Source organism: Atta colombica, unplaced genomic scaffold (genome assembly GCF_001594045.1).
Source record: "Atta colombica isolate Treedump-2 unplaced genomic scaffold, Acol1.0 scaffold38, whole genome shotgun sequence".
In the NCBI taxonomy this organism is placed as follows: Eukaryota; Metazoa; Arthropoda; class Insecta; order Hymenoptera; family Formicidae; genus Atta; species Atta colombica.
The window spans coordinates 3,457,388-3,477,870 of record NW_017259490.1 but is presented as its reverse complement, the minus strand read 5'-3'; the positions used below and the strand labels follow the sequence as shown (position 1 = coordinate 3,477,870).

The 20,483-nt window shown below is 35.3% G+C and overlaps 1 protein-coding gene across 5 annotated transcripts in view; it reads left to right on the top strand.

Moving 5' to 3' along the window:
- The window catches only part of LOC108690988 (pumilio homolog 2), an 82,499-nt gene extending 66,753 nt beyond the window's left edge, over positions 1–15,746 (top strand). The window contains exons 10-19 of one of the 5 annotated variants that reach the window (XM_018198567.1): positions 6,880–7,266; positions 8,253–8,493; positions 9,653–9,817; positions 10,693–10,812; positions 11,556–11,627; positions 11,986–12,280; positions 12,709–12,949; positions 13,419–13,809; positions 14,148–14,316; positions 14,406–15,746. In XM_018198567.1, coding sequence (XP_018054056.1) covers positions 6,880–7,266; positions 8,253–8,493; positions 9,653–9,817; positions 10,693–10,812; positions 11,556–11,627; positions 11,986–12,280; positions 12,709–12,949; positions 13,419–13,809; positions 14,148–14,316; positions 14,406–14,733 — 2,409 coding nt within the window. In that variant the 3' untranslated portion in view covers positions 14,734–15,746. The remainder of the gene's footprint in view (positions 1–6,879; positions 7,267–8,252; positions 8,494–9,652; positions 9,818–10,692; positions 10,813–11,555; positions 11,628–11,985; positions 12,281–12,708; positions 12,950–13,418; positions 13,810–14,147; positions 14,317–14,405) is intronic. The other 4 variants (XM_018198569.1, XM_018198568.1, XM_018198570.1 and 1 more) reach the window with 4 other exon arrangements.
- Positions 15,747–20,483: the final 4,737 nt, after the last annotated feature.

Sequence of the window (20,483 nt, the reverse complement as noted above, 5' to 3'; positions counted from 1 at the left end):
TCTACGTCGCAATCAAAATGACACGAATCGCACGATGTATGGGTGCTCGTCGCCGTGCAAGCGGAAAGCGGATCTCGTACGACGAACCGTGGACCTCTTTCTCTTCGCGGCACCCTGTATATTCCGTACACGCAGTCAGGTGAGCTAACGGTGCTCCGGAGCGGTGAAGTAACGGGCTCCCGCCGCGGTTTGTCGTCGTACTTTTATTTCACGCAGATACCCCAACTTTCATGAGAATGTATATCGTGCCTCATCCGTTTCTCATAAAACCAAACGATCTTTTGATATATGGTACCATTCTTTTTTTAGAAAGAGATTAGGACTGTTTAATTTCCCTCACACACATGTTGGCGTGAAAGTTTAGTCGTTCTTGAAACTTAATAAAAGTTTCAGGTAGATGTACTGATTACCGGAGGTGAAATAGAGTTGTATATTTTATTCTTGCATTATATCGACAATCGCTATATGTATACTCGTAACTGCATTACATAAATAATATTTACATTGTGGTTAATAGAATTTTTTTGTAGTTAATAATTAATTACACGTTCGAATATATGTTAAATCATTTATCGAAGAAATTTTTAGATAAAAATAGTAGCTTAAAATGCGCAAAAGATTGTTTGACACTGTGTGAATGAGATAAATCGTTTGCAGGCATTAAACTGTTCTTCCGCGACGCGTTCACATGCACACATGCGCCCATCAAGCCAGAGTTTTCGGAATGAATGGGCGGTGAAACGTTTATGCATCTGTGAGCGGTAATATGCACCGCGAACTAGTCGGCAGAACTTTCCATAACGCTGAATTAGAATTGAATCCAGATTTCGTTGTATACATTACCCCGTATCTTTCACGTGCAAATTATTGATTTTTACGTGGTACTGTCGCGAAAAGTCTATACACGTTTGTGAATGACAGGGGACGCAATTCACGAGAGAATCGTAAATTTGTTTGAGGAAAAAGTAAACATTGATCGAGACAGTATACGTTATATGTTACTCTCGATGGCGTAATTTATATTGATGTTTTTTTTATTTTCGCATTATTACGTATTCGTGTTACGTATGGCTCATTCTTGAGTAAAAAAAAATAGTTTGCTCCAAATATCTAATATTTTTTACTGGATGGAATTTTTCTCGGATGGAGTTTTTTTTTTTTTTCGGAATCTTGTTGCCACGATCTCCGTTACTCGTGAAACATCCGCGTTATTATTACTAATTTTCGCGATTGTGACAATGTGATGCGATAAGACGCGGTAACGGATGCATACCCTATGCGAGATTAGCAACAATACCTACATCGGATGCACACGGTGTTGATGACCTGATCTCCAAGTGATAACGATATTATATAGAGCGTAGAATCAAGCTTCCGAATAAAACATAATCTACGTGATAAATCATTATCAGCACGCTAAAATGTCGGTAATATGTAATATTACAAAAACATTATAAATAATTAATATCTGACAGTCTAAATAAAGAACTTTTGCCCATTATTGAAGAACTTATCTTTTATCCTTTCTAGACTGCCTATAAATTTGTATTTAACTCTTGACTACAGTAACGGATAATTTGGACACGAAGCAAAAATTTTTAGACGATTGTACTCTATACTTGATACTCTCTGTATGATTGTATACTTGTCTGTATGATTAGTACTATGAGATTCTAAATTGTAAGTAAAAAAAACTTTGAACTTTTCTCTATCAATTATCGTAAAGTAGAGATTCACTTGCATTCTATATTTCAAATAAGACGCTTTGGTATAACTTGGATTATTTATAGCAGTAGTTGAAGGTTCAAAAAAAGTTGCGAACATATATCACGAAAGTAGACACGTTATTTTCAAATATAAAAAGAGATTATTTATTGTCAATTTAAAAAAAATGTGTTGTCGAAATCAAATTTCTTGGAAACGATCATGTTGGCAGTTCAACAATAAAAAATCGGACGAATCGATAGCCGATCGGAATTGAAATGTTTGACGTTCCCGAGAATGTATGCACGCGACACGATAGAGATGAACCAACGATAAATATTAAAACGCACCGGTTATGAAAGGCAAACGACAGAGAGAAGAAAGGTCGTCGAACCTTCGTCTCTCTCAAACTCGTTTCCGCGGATGACTCGCAAGGAATTCAGCAACGGAATATCTCTTACCTAATCGTTCTTATATCATTCGTTACGCTACGCTTTTTCGTAAGTCGGTAATCAAAAGCCTTTCGCTGAACCTTCCGACTTGTGCCTGAACGCCTTCGCGAGAAAATCCTTTTGTGCCTCGCCTAAATAGGATTACAATAATTGCATTTGTAACAAGCAATTATATAAGTAAAATATAAAGAAGAAATTTATTGATAAAATAGGATTGAAAATTTTGTTCTGAAAAAGACTTTTGTCTTAGTTAGAGAGACTAAAAATGTTTGGCAAGATTTTCTTTTTAATCGACGAAAGAAAGTGCATGATTGTTCGTATGGCAATTAAAATATTGCGGAAATACACTGACACGTGCTAAATATAATGCGATATCTTGCACTCGCTGGAAGGAGAGTGCAAATAATAATTAAACAAAGACAATAAGTAGGTTATCGCAAATCAGTGAAAGTCTATCCGGATACTGATGAGTGCAGGAGAAAAGTCAGTATTCTGTTAATTATTGCGGGACAATAATACCTTGATAAGAGAGATTTTACACACACACACACACACACACATACACACACACACACATATATATATAATTGATTCCTTTCTGATTACGTAATCGGATACGCTCCTCGATTCTTTCGCTTAGAAAGTCCTTCGCGGTAATTTCTGTTAAAATTAATGACGTATACTTTCCATGCGTTGTTACTTGATAAAGGCTTTCCAATGGGAATGGATGCTATTTGAAGCTAAACAATATTTGTTTTTAGCTGTGATTGTTTTAGATTTTTTAAATGACAAACGCAAAGTAAAAATTAAAATTCTTTGACGTAAGAATTGATCTCAAACTTAATATTTTTATTCCACAGTTTGCTAATTTAGCTTTATTACTTATTTTAACCATTTTATTTTACACTTTATTCTTATTTTAATCAATTTTGATAAAATTTTATGTAATGTTTATTTTATTTAGATATATAGATTATTATATAGATATTTTATCAAAGATATAGATTTATTTTCTTAGTTTTTATGATAATCATTCAACGTGCGATATTTTTGAGTTTTTAATGATTTTATACAATTGACACTAATTGACATTTAATCTAAAACATTTCTCGTTTTAATACACATCTCTGAAAAGATACGATAAGAATTTCTAGTTAATAAGAAAATATTTTTATACTTTCTTGAATGTCTTAAGTGTTTTTATTACATGTCACATAGTTCTAATTAAGAGTGCGGCATTCCATTTATTTTCGTCGAAGTATTTTCGAAAAGTGCGACGGATATTTTTAACACCTAGGAAATCAGACTCCATATCGCTGGTCGACGATTTGCAGTCGCCGGCAGAAACCTTACATATTCAACAATGACTCACATTTCCAGGAGTGTAACTCACCCCTATTCTCACCCACGACAATGTACCACGCCATTGTTCGCCTCCTCATCCGAGATCGACTGTCCCTCTCTGATATGACGTGCTTCACCCAATTTCCCTTCTTTTTTTTCTCTTCTCTGACACTCCGCCATTTTTACGCGAAATCACCGCAATTTTCATTTAGACGTTTGTTTCGGTCTCTTCATTTCTCAAGAGATGATTGTAACGATTCGTACGAGACTAATTTGAGATTGAGTGATTTTGTGATATTTCCAGCTCTCAAAAGTAAGACATTAAATAATGTACTAATAAAAGGAGATCGATAAAATTCGAATTTCGGAAAATTCAGATTTTTAAAATACTTGGCAACAAACTGCTGCATCAAACGAATAGTAATTGTTACAATCAGATATACAAAGAATTCAACAAGAAATACGCGTAATTATAATAAAGATACTCGAGAAGAATGATATAGAGAAGAAATAACGATCTAGTTCCGAGCTAACCATTCGGTCGACGATAAGATAACGATTTTATTAAACAAATAGTGGTGAGATAAACACAGACTTGCTTCGGATAGGATATACTATTAGTGTTTTAATGAGACTGTTCCTGTCGACGCTGTATATCAATTCGAGTCTCAATCAATGACGAAGCCTCTTTGATTAACGGTTCAGTGTTCAGAAAAAAATTTTTCGAACATCGATATCTGACCTTAATGAGCTATTCGCATCTCACACGTATGCAACCTTAAAATGTAACTTTTCTTATTATACTATTCTTTTTGTCTAAAATTTTTGTTACATTAAAATGCATCGATATATAAGAATATGTAAAACCGATAGATATAAGAAGTGAATAAACCTGTGATTTATTTCTTTTTCTTCTTTCTATTAATGGAACACAATATAACAAATAAAATATATTTTGTGTAAAATAAATTAAATATTAGATGTGCTACTGAACTAATAATTATAAATTAATTTAGCAAGTTACGTTTAATAAAGTTAAATGTGTAATTTAGTTTTTTAAAATGTGTGATAAAAAAATATATATTAATAAATTAAAAAATTCTGCTTTATATATTAATATCTTATGTCCGAAAAGAAATAGAGCTCTTCTGTAAGGAGCAATGGTCAGGTGTAACTATGGCCTTGACTCAAGCTCGACGTTTCCGGAAGAGGTTAATACCCGAAACGCATCGTTGCCTCTTAGGGTTGGAGCGTGTCGTGAATGGTTTAAGTTTTCTTCGCTTCGTGCAAGGAATCAGCCATTCGGTTGATGTTCCTATTTATTTCCGAGCTAACTTTGAAGGTCGAAGAAACTCGGGCTCGGATAATATTATTAAATTTATCGATTGTCAGTAAATACAAACTATAACCGTATAACTCATCATATCATAATATGCCGTAGATAATCGATAGTATCGAGGGAAAAAAGTTCATCCGCCGATCATATTCATTAGTTTAATAGAGTCTTAATGACGGAGCGACAATATTTTATAAATTTATTTTTATTTTCTTTGATAAAAAAAAAGATTGAAAGATTTTATAATATAATGTATTATAGGACATATATGTGTAACACAAACTATAGAAATCAAAGCCTTAACTGGAGCTTAAATGGAGCTTGTATGATTCTTGTGTGAATTTATGTACTACGTATGTAGTATATAAGTATAGTTCCCAGAAACGCGTGTCGAAATGATTTTTCAGTGAAAACGCTAACTCTACTAAACTACCGCAGTTATATCACGAGTTAAATTGGCTAGCAATTTAACAAATTTTTGATGCTTATTCACATCTTCAAAACGATCTTAATAATGTTAAAAGATGTTAATTTATGCGAAAGGAAAGATTTAAAAAAATCGCGCGATAAAAAATAATTAAGAAGAGAGTCTCATTTTTTTTAATACGTGTTTATCACACAAGAGTGTTATCTTTTTTGTGTTGTACTCTTTTGATATTTCCATCGTACGTAACTTTATCACTGTTTCTACGTCGCGTCATGCCGAATCACGACACGTTTGTCGGTCAATTAAAAAGTCCACGATCTTACCGGTCCGAAGAACGCAGAAGAAGAGGCGAACGTATGTCGGTGAACGTCCGCGGGGGGTCGTCGACCCAGGCCGACCAACCGAAGGAGGCGGTGAAGAAGGAGGAGGAGGAGGAGGAGGTCTCGGTCGTCTTCCTCGACTTTAATGTCGAGTTGTCTTTTGCGCCGCTTTCAGGCATTCGTCTACCTCCGGCCTTGATCTTCATGTTGAAAATCCTGGTCCGTATGATTATCCCAGTAATACGATGCCGTCACCGAGCCTTGAAGCCGAAAGGTCATCTCGACTGCCGGCGCGATTTGCGCGTTATATGATTCCTTATAATATACACAATGTTCTTACAGGAAAGTTCGATATCAAATCATCGTGAAAAACAAAAGGGATTATAAAAGTTTTAATTTTTAGTTTTATCGTCTTTGTCCATTGTAATATTAACATATCAAGTTTTAATTAATTATTTTTTTCTTTATCTTACGTAATAAATATTTGCAACTTTGTACTTACGAGTATGATATAGAGACGTGCGAAGACGAGCATTATAAATAATACTAGAAAATATATTGTTGGGTGTATTATAACATGTAACATTTTCAGTTAGTGTTTTGAATGATGAAATTTTGAAGATTTTTGCTTATAATGTTGAATAGGGAAAATATTTTCTCTTAAGATAAATTATCTATATATTCTTAAGATATAATTCTTCAGTTTTTAAATAACTTGGCCAGCACTTTAAAACTCACATTTAGAATTTAGCAAATTGATATGATACCCGTTTTTGTCAATGTAGATTACTTTTAATTTTTATTTACCTTTATCTTTTTTCTTGGATTTGCAAATAATATTTTAGTAATCTTTGTATTTTGTTTTACTTTACTAACAGAGTTTTTCCATTCCAAAAATAATGATAACAAGTCTTCCAAGACAGTCAATAGTATTATATTGTCTACAATATTCTAATGAAAATTCTATTTTGATAATTTATAAATTTTATTCATTTAATTTCATATTTTCTATACAGAAATTAACAGACAAAATCATAATTATTATAGGTTGATTTTAATATCGTGCACTTAGCGAAAATTAAAGCTATTGCAGATATAATTTTATTAAATAAGAATAAAAATTAAATAAATGAAATAAAAAATTGTAGCATCAAAATCAAGATTATTTTCATTTTATTTTATTAATATTTATTAATTTCATCCTAGCCTTTTTATGACATTATTTGAAAAATATTAACATTATCAAAGAAAAAAATCTTTCTTGGTGTCATATTCAATTTTTTTTTCTTTTTTCAGACACTGTTCCGTAGTCAGCCGCAAGGTGCGACACCACAACAATTACAACTTCTACAGCAGCAGCAACAACAACAGCAGCAACAATACCTGGCCGCATCCCAAGCGCAGCAACAACAACAACAGCAGCAGCAACAAAACTTTCCTACTGCCCCCTATACTGTTATCAGTGGACAGGAGCCTTACGTAGGAGCGCTGATAGCTGGTGCACCACCTCCTGTAGTACCGCAATACTATGGTGTCGGGCCCTGGGTCTATCCGGCTGGATTGCTGCCGCAGGCACCACCCCAGGCGGCCGCACCACCGCCACCCCGACGACCACTCACCCCCTCTTCGGCAGCGGCTGCGGCTGCTGCCGCGCAAGACACCGCCAACAATCTGGCACAAACGGTAAGGCAGTCGTCAGCGATAATCGTCAAAATCCGTAAAAAATATAAAAGAAATGGATAATTTTTGTAAATTACGCATTTGTGAATAAAAATAGAAGAGGTCTCTTTGTTACGACTTGATTGCGAGCAAATATTCTCGAAAAATATTCACATAAATTTATTTTTAATTGTTTGAAAATTCAAGAAATAAGAATTTTGTGATTTTTTGGGAAATTTTTTTTATTGATTATTTGTTCTGATATCTTTGAGTTAACGAAGGTGTGCGTGCCGATGTGCGATGTTTCGAAATAAATCGAGCCGCGCGTATACACTACGAGTATCGTGATCATGCATAATCGTTAAATAAAGGCTAAATTTAAGTTTGACGGCGGGGTAGATAGAGTGCTCACGAATTAGCAAGTACCGAGAATTAGACGTATTTCTAATTCTGTAAAAGCTATTTTCTCGCTCGCCTTCCGTGAGTGGCCGATGATTGTTTTTTATGCTTGACATAAGATGTAGACCGTTCGTTGTACCAATTAGAGATTGCCACATTGTCCTCTTAGATATTTTACCACTGTGACAAGTGGAGGAAATAGTAGGAACGCGCTGCACTATGATGTTCCCAACTTATAAAATTAGACTCAATTTGGAGCAAGTTACGTCTATTGTATTTATGTATAACAACATAAATGAAAGCGACAGAAATCTCGGCGATTTAAATGAGGAGCTTATTTAAACGGACGTTTAAAATCGAATGTTTCAGATTATTACATATTTTCTGAATGAAGTCTCTCAAATCTTGATGTCTGAAGATAAAGCTTTTTGTACATTCACTTCTTTTTAACTATTATACAAAATCTTTTATATATGCAATTCCTTCAATTTTAATATTAATTATCCCAAATTCTATTATTGGTTTATTTTTAATGATTGATTTATATATATTATAATGATATTTTTGTTAGAGTACGGGTAATTAATGTAGCACAATTAATCTTTCCGCAGGTACAGGGTCAATATCAGGTGATACCGGCTTACTACGATCAGAACGGTTCCATCGTCATGGGAGGCGTGCGCGGATTAAGTTCGGCAGCGACCCCCATGAGATTAGTCAGCCCTGCACCAGTTCTCGTAAACAGAGCTCCGTCTCAACCACCACCGGGTCCACCGGCACCGCCACCGCCAAATTTATATTCTCAACCAACTCCGACATCACACAGCAACGCTACGCCTGGCGAATGTCTAGGTGAGTCCAACGGGAATTCAATATGCCATATGATCACGATCCTCTTTGTAAACACACTTGTAAGAAGTCTTGTAAAGTCATGCTGTATGTAATATCTTGTAAAGATCTATCCCTCCCTTATCTATTCCCTCATCGTGTAATACGTGTAATGCATGACTGTGTGATGCGAAATGAAATTATATGACACTCGTTCGATTATGATACGTAAATATATGCTATCGTCGTTAACGTCCACTTTTGCCGTTCACGATTAACTCGTTCGTTCCTTGTAAATACGCGTAAAACACGCCCGGCACTACCTATGTAACATTACTATAAGAAAAAACGAGAGGACAGCTACTATTCCGAGTCGCAGATAAGGATATGCGCGGATAACAAAGAGGAACAGCGCCTTTGGGTCCACCATCGCAAAAAGGATACTGCACACAATAGCAGAGGAAAAAAAGAGGATAATTTTATTAAATCGTCGCATATAAGAAATGTCGGATTTTAAATTAAATGTAGCAAATAAATTAATATTTTCTAGAATGGATTATTACATCATGATTTTCTCATAAAATTACGGTGTCATTTTTCTGGAATTTTTGCGAATGCTCTTTTTATTTAGTAAATACAGAAATATAAAAAAATAAAAAAGTTTCTACAGTGATACATTATGATTTAAAGTCAGATGTGATATAGGAAAAGTAATATAAATTAAGAAAAAATAATTACATTAACGTTTAAAAATAAATATCTCTGTACAAAAAATTCAACATTCATAATACGAACTTGAGAGCGTTTTTTTTTTGTTTTTAATCCTTTCTGCTTTTAAATTTTCTACGTTTATTTATACTATTTTATAAAATTACTATAATTACTTTCAATTACTTTAAATATGAATAATACAACTAACCGCTTGCGATTGCACATATCTTTCCTCGGAAATCGTCTATGATACGATCACGATCGCGGCGCAGAATCGATGTTTCGCACGCAATGGTCTGAAATTCGACTTCTTTCGGGCTTTCCTATTTCCGACGTCCACGTTCGCGGACACGCGATTGCGATATATAGACCGCCAGGCTTCTCCATAGACGGTATAAGGCTCGGTAACATACGCTAATCAACACTTACGACGACTAAGAAAGCGCGTGTGGGTTGCGGGCTTTTGGTGCAGGTCTGGCAGCGTGCAGCGCAGCGGCAGTGGTCGCGCAAGCCCAGGCAGTTGCGGTGCAACAGGCGCAGCAGCAAGGTTCAGGACTTGCCGCAGGTTTAGCGGCTCTAGGATATGGCGGCTCCCCGCTCGGAGCATTGGGCTCGCCTGCCCAACTACAAAACACAGGTATATCATCCGCGATCGTGCTCGATCCTTCTCTTCCTTCTCCTCGGGCACCTTTGTTCTCGGTGAATTCTCTATTTTCCAGGAAAACAGCGCTTTCTCAATTTCTTAAACCCGCGAATTTGTTTTCAGGCAAAAAAAGTTTCATTTCTGTGTTCTTGAAAACTTGACACTACGGAGCTTTTCATAAATTTATAACATATACATACATATATATATATATATATATATATATATATATATTCATTTCGTTTTTAAGCACAGATTGGAAACGAGCTCCTCAATTTTCGAAGTTATCTTGTACATATAAACCGATGTAATAACTTCTAAAGAGGAATATATAATAAATGTACTAAGTTCTATGAGAAAAACCTACACAACTTATCAAATTAAAATTTTTTTAAATGGGAAAAAATAGTAAGATTATTGTTATTATTTAGTAGTATCTCTCGTAGAAATATTTAGATTAAGTTTATGTAAAAATATTGTATGGAGATATGTATATTTTACTTTATCTTGTGTTATGGAAAGTAAGACAGCCTGAAATATTGAGCTTATCAACTCGAGTGCTTTTTTCCTGGGACCAGAGAAATTCTTTTTGGCTCTTTACAGTGGTGGTGTGTACGGATTTTCATGTACAAAAAAAATAAATTAGGAATAACGTAAGGTGTTGCATGCTTCATACAATCTAATTGATTTTTACTTTCGTGTTGAATATAGCCAACTTTCGTTCAGCGACGTGCCTTTTTCAATAGAGCGTTTGTGCCGATTTGTTGATTATTCGTAATCTATTTGATACCGTCACGTCTTTTGTATGCTCGATACCGGTTGCCTTCGAGCATCCCGTGTTAAGATGACGGTATCCGTCTTGTGTGCAGGTTTAGGCCTCGGTGCGTCTTCAACCGGCAGACGTGATTCCTTTGATAGAAATACTTCAGCCTTCAGTCCAAGCTTGGAATATAGCCGGGCGAAGTGGCCTCAAAGTTACGGCGCCCTCGGTAAGAACAGTTTTGTTGTGTGTGAAATGTACTCCGATATACGTAGGGCGTCTAGAAAAACATGTTCGAATGTTCCCGTTGTGTAGAAAACGTACGAAGAAATGCAAGTGATAGAGTGCTTTTCATTTGATGATACAAGTCAATATAAGTATCGTTCTATTTTTGTTTCTTGTGGAATGTCAAGAAAGATAGAACAAGATTTGTATCAATTTGTATCACCAAATGGAAAGCGCTAATAATGAAAGTTGAAAGAAGAATTATCTTCACCTTATCAACTTTTTTATCATCTCTTTTCACCATACGTTGACACGCAATGAAACATACTTTCAAAAATTGTGTCACTTTAGACGTCTGTACATGACGGCTGTGAGACATCGCGGAATCGCCATAGACGCTCGATTATCTATGTTGTACATTGTGTCTTAATAATATATCGTAATCCATTTGTACACGTGCTTTTGTATACATAACTCAGCTATGATAACAACACTACCCTTTCTCTCTAAACTGATTCCAACATATAAATTATCCTGATGCTTGAAAACGTCTTAATTGGGAGTGAGTAAACGTCCGCAAGGACGACTGGTTTAAAGAACGATCAAGTGTCACCACTGCAATCCGTAACAATTTTAACATAACACACGGGATTAGACTTAGCCATTATACAGTGTACATTGCTTCTGTACAAAATTGTACAGCGCATCATTCACAATCAGTGAGATAAGAAGTACTATTTTCTCTAGATACAGGTACCTGGGACAGAGTGTATTTAGCTACAAATGCAGGTACTCCCTGCAAAGAATATACAGACACAGGTATATACAGATATAGATCGAGCATAATTAGATACGAGCGCTTAGACTTCTTATTCTTCATGTAATTTTAGGAAATTTTGGAGTCGATTTTTGTTTAATGAATATGCCCAAGAATCAGCGATATTTTGAGTAATTAATAATATAAGATAAGAAACTTATTAGAACTGAGCTTTTTAGTAATTAAAATAATTAATCTTCGTTTGATTTAAAATAAATATTATAGAAAATTTTTATTTATTAAAACATGTAATCGAAATCGAAGATCGCTACAAATGATAGCGATCTTTGATATTCGAGGAAGAATCGACTCCAAATTTATCAAAGAATCTGCCATTAAGTGTTTTGATTTGTTATGCAGGTACAGTTACTGCGTCACCAAGTCCCTTAGGCTTGTCATTAACACCGCCACCAACTTTAGGAGGATCATTGGGTGGTCTTGTTGGAGGTGCCAGTCGAGTATCAGCGGCCCCTGGTGCCGAAGCGAAGTTCCGCGCCAGCGCGGTACCCACCCTAACAGCCAACGGAGTGTTTGGCTCTAGTAGCTCTCTGTTTCCCAATCTCGTAGGCAAGCCTGGTCGTGGAGGTGCCGCGAACATCAACGACAAAAATTCTGGAGGACGATCTCGCCTACTGGAAGATTTTCGAAATAATCGGTAAAAAATTAATGAACTTTCTTATACTTTTCCAATATTTAAATCTACAACGAAGGATTACACAATTTTGCGTACTTTTATTAAAATAAATTAATTAATAAAATTTATTAAAATAAATTAATTTCCTGAAGACATGTAAATAGAATAGGTCGGCAAATTTATAACGCAGACTCTCTTGCTTAATCAAGTTTAAATCTGTCTTGCACGTATTCTGTCTTTTCTGAAAATAAATTTCTATGATAATTGATTAAGATATTTATTAATTTAAGAAAATTAAAAAAGAGACATACTTTAAATTCAAACACAAATGGTGCATGAGAAAAAAGAAAATGACGTATGATCTCTTGCTTCTGACGACGCAATCAGCTTTATCCCAGTGCGTAAGTGAACAATACGCTAATAAATTATACATGTTCTTTTCTCATTAGATTCCCGAGTCTTCAGTTACGTGATTTGGCTAATCACATAGTAGAGTTCAGTCAAGATCAGCATGGTTCACGATTCATTCAACAGAAATTGGAACGGGCCTCAGCTAGCGAGAAACAGCTTGTATTCCAAGAGATCCTTTCCTCCGCATATTCTCTCATGACTGATGTCTTCGGAAATTATGTTATACAGAAGTTCTTTGAATACGGTACACAAGAACAGAAATCGACTCTCGCACAAAAGGTAAATTTCAATTATACTTGAAAAATTATTTTATCCAGAAAAATTGATTAGAGCTAATTCATTTTATTCTAATAATTTCCGATAATTCAATACAGAACAGACTATGTGTTAAAGCATTTCTTAACGCTTTAATAAATAATCATATCTTATCAATCATTTTTGATTTTATATTGTTTTTTGTGAATAGTCTTTTCATTTTTTAAATTATTATCTATATCTCATGCAAAATATTTTCTATATACATTCTCGAAAAACCAGTCTCAAATTATTAATGCTATTGTTATTTTATTACTATTTTTACTTTTTATTATGACTCATATTAGATATGATGAAAAAAATTTTGCGTGTCATCTGATTCAATGTGATTAGACATGAAATATATTCTGATAATTTAACAATTACATTAAAAATATCTTTATGAGTATTTTTGTTTTATTTTTATTTATTTATTTTTTTTTTTTTATATTAGGTTCGAGGACATGTTTTACCACTTGCGCTGCAGATGTATGGCTGTAGAGTCATACAGAAGGCACTCGAGTCGATCGGACCGGAACAGCAGCAGGAAATCGTACGAGAACTAGATGGGCATGTGTTGAAGTGTGTTAAGGATCAAAACGGGAATCACGTTGTGCAGAAATGCATCGAGTGCGTTGAACCCCGAGCATTGCAGTTCGTGATAGGAGCCTTTGCGGGACAGGTATATTCTTTGAGTACTCATCCGTATGGCTGCCGAGTGATCCAGCGTATCCTCGAACATTGCACCGCTGAACAAACTCAAGGAATTTTACAAGAATTACACGCTGCCACTGATCAATTAATTCAAGATCAATATGGCAATTACGTCATTCAACATGTGCTTGGTAAATATCATTTATTTTATATCGATGCGATTATTATTAAGAGCTAAAGATTTTTTTAATGAAATCAGTTAAACAATTTCAATACACATTACCAATTTTGATAATTGACAATAAATGGATTATTACTAAAGTAGATCGTAATAATGGTATCTGTATCATTTTTATAATTCTATCTATTCTTATCATTTTGTACTATTCTTATTATTAATAAAAAAGAAACATTATTTATATTACACTATTAATTTAACTCAAATATTATTATGTAGTAAATATGATAATATTAATAATGAGTGCTTAAAATTCTTAATATATTAATAATGATATTATCTATTTTATAGAGCACGGAAAGCCAGAGGACAAAGCACAATTAATCAGCAGCGTTAGAGGTAAAGTACTCGCTCTTTCCCAGCACAAGTTTGCGAGTAACGTCGTCGAAAAATGCGTGACTCATGCTACAAGGCAGGAACGCGCTGTACTGATTGAAGAAGTTTGCGGTTTCAATGACAAGTGAGTGCATTTTTGAAAGATCTAAAACATACATATTCTGAAGAATCTAATGTTTATTGTTTATTTATTTTTTTTTTCTCATCGCATAGTGCACTGAACGTGATGATGAAGGATCAATATGCCAATTACGTTGTCCAAAAGATGATTGATGTCGCGGAACCAGCGCAGCGCAAGGTGCTGATGCATAAGATCCGACCGCATTTGGGAAGTTTACGCAAATACACCTATGGCAAGCACATCATTGTTAAATTGGAAAAGTTCTTCATGAAGACCGCTTCAGCGATGGGAGTAGGAGCGACATCTGCTGGTACATCAACAAGCAGCGGAGGCGGTGATCTCGGCCCGATCGGACCGCCCGCATCCGCCGCGTCTGGTCCAGTCTCGACGTCGAACCAACAATCAACGCAGGTTTTATAAACGCGCATGCACGGAATAGCCCCCCTTCGTGGAAAAAGAAAAAAGATCCGCGAAGAAAGAGGCAAAAAAAACCGCATGTCCGCATGTCGCGTTAAGTACTACTTTATCTTTTTACCTTAACGAGATCTGTTCTACCTATCGACGGGAATCACGAATTTCAATGAATTTCCCACGTATGTTTCTTTTCTCGTTTTGCCCCATGTCCTTTGAAGACAAGAGAAAAAAAAAGCGGAAAAATAAACTGTTCTAACGATTGTTTCTCGTGAGAAATTTGTTAATGTAACGATTTTTTTTATTTTTACAATCACGAAGTCGACGATTTGTACAGTAAACCAGCTTTTCTTCGGGACTCGGGCAATGCGAGATCAAATTATGGCGAAATCCGTTCTAACGAGAATCCCACGAAAAAACAATCCGTAGAAACGAGGCGATATGTTATAGCGCATTTTTCTATCGTTTTGCAACATGTACCCCTACTTGGAAGAGTACCACGTACGTAGAGATATTCGCATTCGATCGAGCATATTGAATTGCACTATGATTTCTGGTTTGCAAGCGATGATGTTTCTCACGATCGGCTCGAGTTTCAAGTACGTTTCACGATCAATCGGTGCACGCTGAGCTAAGCTATTGGCTAGTATTGTGCCGCATAAAAATGCATTAAATTTCGTACAGATCTATAAAAGAGGATCACTCGATTATTAAATTATCGTGCAGAGCAGTTACGCTGGATTTACTAAATGCGTTATGTCCTCTCAATTCAGCACATAGAAAGGAAAATATGTAAGGGTTTTATTCTCTGGTAAAAGTGAATAAAACGACGCATTACAGAAGCGCGATTCTCAAGAATTATATTTGGTGAGAATGTTAACAACAAGCTTCTATGAGGGCGACGCGATAAAATCACGAACAGTTTTAGAGACAGTTAGGTCTTAGTGCTGCATGCATTTATATCGAATTGTACGAGGGTTGTAAACATTACACACACACACACACACACACACACACACACAGATAAACACGCCGCGAATAATGTGTGACGTTCCCGATCTCGCGTATACCGGGCCGCTTTCTCTCTTTTACACGCAACTGCTCCTGCTTTAGTATTATTTTTAAATGCACGGTATGCGCCCGATCGACGAGTCAGCAGACAAGAAAATAAGGTTAAAACTTGAGAAATAGAAGTTTTTTTAGAAGTTATAGATGTGTTATTTAAATGTAGCGTAGCGTTTGACATGGGAATGAAAAAATCAGGCATAGACCCCTGAATCTGGACCTCTGACCATCGATCTGTCCCCTTGAGACTATTAGGAACGTTCACACAAGGAGCGATTATTTCGTTATTCGATTTTTTCTTTTATATTTTTCCTCTTTTTTTTAACGTCGAAATAATCTTTAAAAAGTTTCTAAATGAAAAAAAGGTTTAATTTTTTTCCTTTTTTGTTCGCCTTGATTTTCTATGAACGTAACCTACACAGAGGGAAGTGAAAACAGATACGAAAAAGCAGACAAAGTGAGACAACAAAATGAACTGTTCACGCTACCGCGTTCTCCTTTGTTAATTTTTTCATGTTCGTAGCTCCCGGAGTAAGGAACACGGCCTTTCCTCACTCTTTCCCTTTTTTTTTTATTTCTACCATTTCCCGTATATTCTTCTCCCGTCCCTTGAGCCTTCTTGAGATCCTCGAATTTTGTAAATTGTGATATAAATAACAAATGTGTATAGGTACAAATATCCGAAATACGCGAGGACCGATAAATTCAGTGAATATTTTATTTTCCCTTATTTCTTGGAGTCTGTGAATATTATGTATTATATAATAATTACTAATTATATTAAATTTATGATTTACGTTCTAAACGCTGCTGTCCCAACCGTAGTTACGCTCCCCCTCCCCCTCTAACCAAACTCATCCGATTTCACATTTTTCCGTATCCAATTGTAAGATATAAACATATTTCATGGAGTTGCACTAGGCAAAAAGAAATTATATATACATACATATATAAATATAAATATATATATATATATAGAGAGAGATATCCCTCCCTGTCCTCCCCTTTAAATAATTTGCAGCTATCATTCTTGGAACGTAAAAGACGAAGACCATTGTACATTGTATAAATGATATAAACGCGTTCTCGAGAAACAAAAATATCAGAAGATCGTGCACAACGCATGTGTATCTATAATCCGTTCGCCATTTTCTCCCCATTATCTCTTCGGATATACATATATACATTCAGACACACACCATACTTTGAATATTTCAATTGTATTATAGATCGTTGGAGGACAAAGAGCGCACACTCAGCCATTTTCATTGGGATCGCGCGTACTTTATGCTACTGTGTGATGTAAGGATTCTCTTTTCTCGGACAAATTTTTATACATAACTAGTATTTCTTTCTTTCGATTATCAGCCGCCCTCTCGTGTATAATGATGTGATATATTTCGTTTCGAGATAGATGATAAATATGTAGAAATCAAAGAAAAAAAAGGAAAATAAAAGAACTCACAAAACTCGCCAGCAAACTAGATTAAACATCCGTCGCATGACTCTGTATAAAAAGAAAAAGCAAAGAAGAGGGAAGAACGTAGCAGCTTTCTTTGTAAAATATTGTAAATAACGATTTATTAACGAAATTGACAAATTCTTAGTATCTCTTCTCCCTCTCTCTTTCCTTTTTTCCTCCCCCCCCCCCCCCCCCAGCTGTCATTCTTTCCCTCTCTCTCTTTTTTTCTTTCTCTTTGTTCGAAACAAAGATTATCCTTGTCAAAATGCCGTTAAGGGGGTGGGTGACGGACAAACACGCGACGAAAGTAAACGCGGTATTTCATCGTTCGATGCCGCTTACGATGCGTAAATTCCACGAAATGCTTGACTCTCGCTTCTTCCTTGCAGCGGGCGATCCTTCCGAAAATCGCTGAGGCTGCACGTTCGCTCTATGTATCACACATATTTACACGATACCCACACACGCAGAGTGACATATGCATATGTAATTGACACGCTAAAGAGGTGAAAAGTACGATAGACCTCTCGTGAATATAGACAGACATTCCAGTCGCCACCTTATCTTCAGTCGACAGGACGCCGGACCTGTAAAAACCGCTTTAAAAAAAAGAAAAAATAACGAACGAATTACGTAAAACGCGAGAAACATGTAAAACGTGCTTGTAAAAAAACTATGACAAGAAGAAAAAAAATAGTTCCTTCATCCGTAATAATGATAAATCGCAATCACGCGTTCATTTGTAAATTAAAAGTTGTTAAAGGGAAGAAGATACACCGCGCCTCTCATCTGTAATAGATTCCATCGATCGCACCTAATAAAATTGCGCATAAGAGAAGCAAGGTATAAATTAAGCGAGAAAAATGTTGCGAAAAAGGAAAAACGGCACGAAGCGTAAGTCGAACGCAAAATATCTCATGTCTTATCAGCTAACGTAAGATTATCGATTATCTATCGTATTTTTAGTACTATTATCATTATATTATGATATTGTATTATTATTATTATTATTATTATGCTATCGAATATTGTTTGATTAACGGTCCTCTTTTTCTCTCCCTATTTGATTATTCATTTCCGCTATTACTAATCGCGCTAGACATATGTAAATATATGTATATACGTATAAATCCGCACGTATATACATATATATACGTATGAGCACACGCAAATATACATATATACATATACATATACATATACGCATGTATAAGCTCGGCACATGTAACACACATTTATAAATATGATATAACATGTTCCAAGTACACTTGTCATTAATCTTTCCGATTGTCACATTTCTCCTATCTCTCTCTTTTTCTCCTCCTTTTCCCATGATAAGATCTCTCGAAAATTTGGTATGAACGTTTAGAGATAGAAATCGCATTAATCTAGCAGTCTGTCGACATATATCTACTTAAGCCTCCCTCTTGTACCAGACGAAAAAAAAGTAAAAGAATTTATCGATTTTTAATTATAAATAGTGTAAATTTTTTATATAGTGCAAAAAAAATGCGATATCGCTGATGAGACGCTGTCCGAGCAAATGCGTTTATTGCGTGTAAAGATATGGAGTGCGGAAAAAAAAGGAAAGGAACTTGTGACCGGTGAAATCATACGATCTTCATTCGATCTTTATCCGATCTTTATTATCTTCTGCCAACTGTACACTCTTCCTAGAAGTGAATTTTACGAATCACGTTGATCCAGACTGAGTCTAGTTTTCAAAGTGATCAACGTAAAAAAAATTTCTTTTTTTTTTTTTTTTTTTTTTTTTTTTTTTAATGAATTAGTGTCTAAATGATGGCGTTGTTATGTTTGTTTGTTACTTTTGACAGCAGTCTCGAACACGTGATTTATAAATTCGATCTAACTTTCATCTGCGAAAGAGAAGCAAAGGGAGAAGCGATTTATCCCAATTTTTCCGCATAAATTCTGAGAATACGTTTTTGCTGCTCTTTTGGTGTGATGACGTGTGGAGATTTTTGCGAAACGAGAGCACTTTAGAGCATCGCACTCCCATAATGGCGCATCTCCGAGAGTGAAGGTATATATGAGTGGAAAAAACAGAAAAATTGTATCCGTGAAATATCGCCGTATTATACAACGAACTTTCAGTTGATGTTCACCAATGCTTATGAAAAAACCAGTAAAAAGAAGAATTACGGGAAGGACAAATTTTATGAATCTTACACTTTTTCGTCATACTTTGTGTTAAAGTACGGAAGATAAATCTAATTATTTAAAGATTTATTAAATGTGTGTTTAAGTCTATTTGAAGTTATACTTTTAGATATTGCAAAATATTTTGAGTTTCGTAATCCTCGACTTTTTGACAATAATACTAACTTTGTCGATATTTGTTTTTTTTTTTTTTTTTTTTAATGAAATATTGAATTCGTTGTATATATATGACAATATTACATAAAAAGCTGCAGCATTGCCGTGACCGAACTATTATGTAAAATCATTCTGTTTCTTCGAACATTTGTACTTCTGGATAAACTTTCTCCTTTCTGCTATTTCTCCTTCCTTTTTCTTCCCATTCCTTCTCTCTCTCTCTCTCTCTCTCTCTCTCTCTCTCTCTCTGTCTTTCTCGAATCTTCTCTCTGTCCTATTCTTTGAGAATCGACTTGCAAAACGACCGGAAGACCCTTTCTAACCGGGACATTTAAAACGTTAAGTATAAGCAGATTAAGCAACCCTATAAATATTGATTATACATATATATAAATATATGTATACATATATATATATCTGTATATGTATATCTAAGCCTTATCGGTATGATATATATATGTAATAAGTACTATTTAAATATTGTAACAATTGTATATGATTTTAATACTACACGCTAATTGTATCATATATATATGAAGGATCTGCGACCTCCCACTTTGCAGACATATACAGACAAAACATGCAAGTACATAAACAGCAGGCGCACGCGCACGCACACACACACACACACACACACGCACGCACGCACATACACACGTTACATACGTTACATACAGGGCACATCGTACACACGTAGACACAAACGCTTAACACAGACATGTACACACGATACCACATACACGCATATACTTGCAAAAGATGATTGTGCAATTTTAAAACAGAAAGAAGTCGACATTTTCTTTCGAGAAAGAAGTCGACACGCGGACATTCTTCGATTGCCCATGTATTCACTTCATGCCCACCGGATTCAACTGCCACGGCGCTGGTATATGAA